General features: G+C 35.1%; 1 protein-coding gene across 1 annotated transcript; it reads right to left on the reverse strand.

The window, feature by feature from the left end:
• Positions 1-3,614: 3,614 nt before the first annotated feature.
• LOC142850863 (olfactory receptor 2AG2-like) lies at positions 3,615-4,565 on the reverse strand. Its single transcript, XM_075974765.1, has one exon. It carries the CDS (start codon positions 4,563-4,565, stop codon positions 3,615-3,617), a length of 951 nt encoding a protein of 316 aa, XP_075830880.1.
• Between the last annotated feature and the right edge of the window lie 338 nt (positions 4,566-4,903).

Genomic DNA, 4,903 nt, shown 5'->3' on the forward strand with positions numbered 1-4,903 from the left:
CTTACCACCTCTTCCCCAACCTTGAGCAGAATGGTGAAAGCAACATTTTATTCTCTGGCTGTTATAACATCTGCTCTGTTATCATTGAGAGTGGTGTAGTAGTCCAGAGTTATCAGTACATGATAAAAGAAAGTAATGGTGCCTTGATGCTGCCTCCAGGAAGAACTAGATTTAGAAATCAATGTGCACCAAACCTTCCCTAACCATAGGCAATACAACCCAGAGAAAATAATTTTCTCTTTGTGAGAAGAAAAATGAGGGATGAACAAAGTTATTGCATAGGAACTTGGGATTATTTTCTCCACAATGGGACCCAATGTCAGATAGAATCCAACAACATTTACATGGTCCAGAACTATAGATGAGGACTTTGACTTTGACCTGGTTCTTGTAGGGCCTCACAGGAAAGGTCTACTCATTCAGACACTCCTGATAATTCATTCTGAGTAATATATAACTGTGGATTTGCTACAAATTTGGGCTTAGGGAACTCTCTACTGTTAAACAATGGGAAAACTTTAACTACAGATTCAGAAAAATTGTATGCTAGGTACCACCTAGTGGTAATAGTGCTAAGTCACCCATACTCTGAGAAAATGAGCAGCCTGTTTAGAAATAGAGAAAAATGAATCTGAGTACTGTAACAAACATCCTATCTTCAACAAACACACAATTTTGTACATTAACATGTATCAGAGCCTTCAGTTCTTATTAAAACAGATAAAATAAGATATAAATAGAACTTATAACAAACAACATGAATAAACTCCTAGACAAAGAATTTAAATCAACTGTTTTAAGAAAACTCAATGAACAGTCAACAAAATAAAACAGTTTAGTACACCATCCAGGAAACTTAACAAAGATATGGAAGTAATTTTAAAAAGGCCAACAATCAGACCACCTGGAGTGGAAATGTATAGCTAAGAGATATAACAGACACGCTAAAATAGAATGCATCAAACAAAATAAACAAAAGTGAGAGAACAGATGTTTGAAAATAGACTGCCAAAGGAGAAAAATGTGAAAAAAATATGATCATAATAAGGAAATTTTACAGGAACTTTGAAATAGCATCAAAAAAGCAAATATTTTTGCTGTAGCTTTCAAGTGAAACTTGGAAATGCCAAGTCTGTAGAAATCTGTTCAAAGAGATGATAGCAGAAAGTTCTTCAACATATAATGGATACAAAAAGCTAGTTAGTGGAAGGTCAAAGAACAACAGCTATAATCAAATGAGCCAAGCCTATTGCAAGACAATCATATTCTTAAAAGTTAAGCCAAGGATGGTATTTTCCAAACAAGGGGAGAAAAAAATAGCTAAGCTTGACTGACATATATTCTCAGCAAAGATCTCACAAATGGGGAGGGATTGAAGATAAATTCAGAATTGAAGCAGAAACTTCTAATCAAAATTGCTATGAACAGCAAAGTTATTCTTTAAAAGCTTATGAGATGTAAAAACATTACCAGACCAAAAAAAATCTAGGAGAAATTATATTAGCAAACCTGCATATATGAAATGAGTTCTTCAGTACGAAAGAGACTTGAACAGCAAAGATTAGAATACTCACTGACAGAAGAAACATTACAAAATATTTCTGAATTCTCTAATGTAAACATGGAGCATAATTTATTTATATCTTTAATATGAAATTTTAAAACAAAACAATTAAACTAATATGTCCAATGATACTCTAAGAGAGATGTAAGCAACTGATCAACAATTCAAAATGAAGAAAGCAATACAGTACAAATATTAAGAGTTTTGTTGGTCATTTTCTCATTTTATTTTTCACTTCTCCTTTATCTTATAATTATGTTAAGTCACTACCATTTCAAAATTGTTTATTACAGTCAGAATATTTTATAAGCTTCATGATAATAGCAAAGAATCAATATGTAGTAGATTCATAAATAGTAAAGAAGGAATTCATCCCATTACTAGGGGAAATTTATTTAATCACAAAACAAGACTGTGAGAAACTAAAAAGGAGTTGGAGTATTGAAATGCTGTGAATACCATATTTGTATGTGAAATTCTTAAAATTAAGTTAAAAATTTTAAACTCAATAAAACAAATGATCATAATAAATTAAATGTGTATGAGCAGTGAGGCATAGAATGGGTGAATGGAATTGCTTTTGAAAAGTCTACCTATATATTACCTATGATAGACTTATTTCTCTTAAGTAACACACCAATATGCAATATGAAAGTGGAGGTATAGAAACATATTCCACATACAGAACCCACATAACAACAAAAGAATTCCGTGTGATGAAAAGTAAGAAACTGTCAAGTCAAACCAACACAAGGAGTAAAAGATGACCAATATATGATAATATGGCAACTTCATCAAGAGGGAATAACAATTTTATATAAATACATATACGTGTTTATTTAGATATATAAGCTTCCATGTTAAATATTTCTTTCAACATGAATACACCTCAATTAGTGAACTCTTATTCAACATTACATATGAAAGAAATTTTGTTTGTTACTACAACAGAGATGAATCTGAAGAGTGTTAAAGGAAATGTCAGGCACTAATAGAAAATTACTGTGTAAATCCATTTGTCTGTAGAGTCTAAAGAAGTTGAGCTTATAGGACAGGGTAAGAAAATAAGTTACCTGAGGTAAAAATGCTCAGGAGATGTTGGTCAAATAGCATCCTATTTAGCTTAGACAGGAAGACAATTCACAAGGTTTATTGCATATCATGATGATGATAGATACACTAAGGATATATTGCATATTTCAAAATTCTTGTGAGTGTATAAGATAAAACTTGCAACAATTAATTTCATATTGCAAATATACAAATACATACTGTACACCATGGATGAAACAACATAAGCCTGCTTTCTAAAGATCTTTACTATTCATTTACATAATATCCAACAAGGTTTAAGCGCGAATAAAGCAAGCTGACATTTCTTACCTCATTTAATCTATACAAAATTTCATGAGATCAGGCTCCTCCCAGCATTGCTGAAAGATGAGCAAATTGAAATGGAAAAAATGTAAATTTTATGTCAAAAGATGCACAAACTTAAAGAGGGCAAAGTAGGCTTAAAGAGTATGGTACCGCTGTCTCCATTCATACTGTAAAATGTCCTTCAAATAAGGAACAGGATTGACCAAATTTTATCTTCTTGAGTACATCATCAAGAATCTGTACCAAAAGAAGCCATCCTCTGATGCTCAGAGGGAGATTACAGTTTTTAAAAGTATCAGTGTTCCTGATACTACATGATGTTGAAATGGAAAACAAATCCCTAACTATGTCTATCTGGTACTGTGCAAGGATGACATCAATCAAACAATGTACCTAAAACATCCAACTGGTACTTCCTCGTATAGTCTGTTGTAAATATTTAAAAATGAAGGAGCTCCCTAGATCAGGGTGATGTGTGTCAAATGATTCAGCTGAAGTTCTCTATTCACACCAAATAGAAAATTAAAAATAAAGTGAAAACAGATATATATATATATATATATATATATATATATATATATATATATACATTTAATTCAGATAATAGCATATGGCTGAATATAGCAATTTGTTTGAAGGAGAACAGTGAGAGCCAAACTGTGAGCCCTTCCTAAAGGGTGGAGTGTACTGGCAGAATATGTCTCCCCAAGATCCTTTTAAAAGCCCCAATGACCTCCTTATTCCTCAGGCTGTAGATGAGGGGGTTTAGAGCTGGGGTGATAATTGTATAGAACACAGAGATGATATTGTCTTGCTGAGGGCTGTGAAAGGAACTGGGTAGGACATACATGAAGGTGGCACCCCCATAGAACATCCCAACTACAGTCAGGTGGGAGGAGCAGGTGAACAGGGCTTTCTTCCTGCCTTCATTTGAGGGCATATGCAGGACAGTAGACAGAATTAGTGAGTAGGAGGTAAAAATGGCAGAAAGGGGAAGCAATAGAAATATCACCCCTGTTACATAAACCATGAGCTCATATTGAGAAGTGTCTACACAAGCCAACTTCAACAAAGGAGGAACCTCACAGAGCAGGTGTCTGATTTCCCGTGACATGCAGAAAGGGAAGTGCATCGTGTACACTGCGTGCCCCAGTGCACTAAGGGATGATAGGATCCATGATGTGGCTACCATGAGCCAGCAGATCTTTGGACTCATGAAAATCATGTAGTTTAGAGGATGACAAATGGCCACATACCTGTCATAGGCCATGAAGGCCAGAAGGAGGTCCTCTGAACCACCCAATGTCATTGCCGAAAACAATTGAAGCGAACAACCCACAAAGGATATGGTGTTGTCTTGGAGCAGAAAACCCACAATAGCCTTGGGAGAAACAACTGATGTGAAGAGGAGGTCAATGAGAGACAGCTGTCTAAGTAGGAGGTACATGGGCACGTGAAGCCGGGCATCCACTGTGATGACCAGGAGCAGCAGTCCATTGCTGGTCAGAGCCAACATATACAGGGCTGTGATTGTAGCACAGAGCAGTTCAGGTGAGCCACTGTCATCCAGAATTCCAACTAAGATGAAGCCACTTTTGAAGGTAGAGTTCCTTAGCTCCATTCTGAGTGGACTTTTATGTTGCCTAGAAACAAATGCATTCTCAGTGGAAGCCTTTCTAAGGGGATTCAAACCAATCTGGAATTGCCCTAGGATACTGTGGGATGGCTAAAAAGGATATCATGCAGCATCCTTTTCTTTTCTTACCTAAGGATATTTTCTGGCTTCTGAATGTTTTCACTGAATATTGGTATAGCCTCAATTAAATAGGAAGCAGCACATTGAAAACTCCAAAACAATGAGAATTTTTTCTTAAGTTAGTAAGTAAATTTTACATAGGCAAATATCTTTATAAGCAGATAAAATCATATCTGTCTGCATATTAATGAGCATTGATTTAA

Source organism: Microtus pennsylvanicus, chromosome 5 (genome assembly GCF_037038515.1).
Source record: "Microtus pennsylvanicus isolate mMicPen1 chromosome 5, mMicPen1.hap1, whole genome shotgun sequence".
Classification (NCBI taxonomy): domain Eukaryota; kingdom Metazoa; phylum Chordata; class Mammalia; order Rodentia; family Cricetidae; genus Microtus; species Microtus pennsylvanicus.

Coding starts and splice junctions, on each gene's coding strand:
- LOC142850863 (XM_075974765.1), bottom strand. CDS start 4,565: ATGGAGCTAAGGAACTCTACCTTCAAAAGTGGCTTCATCTTAGTTGGA.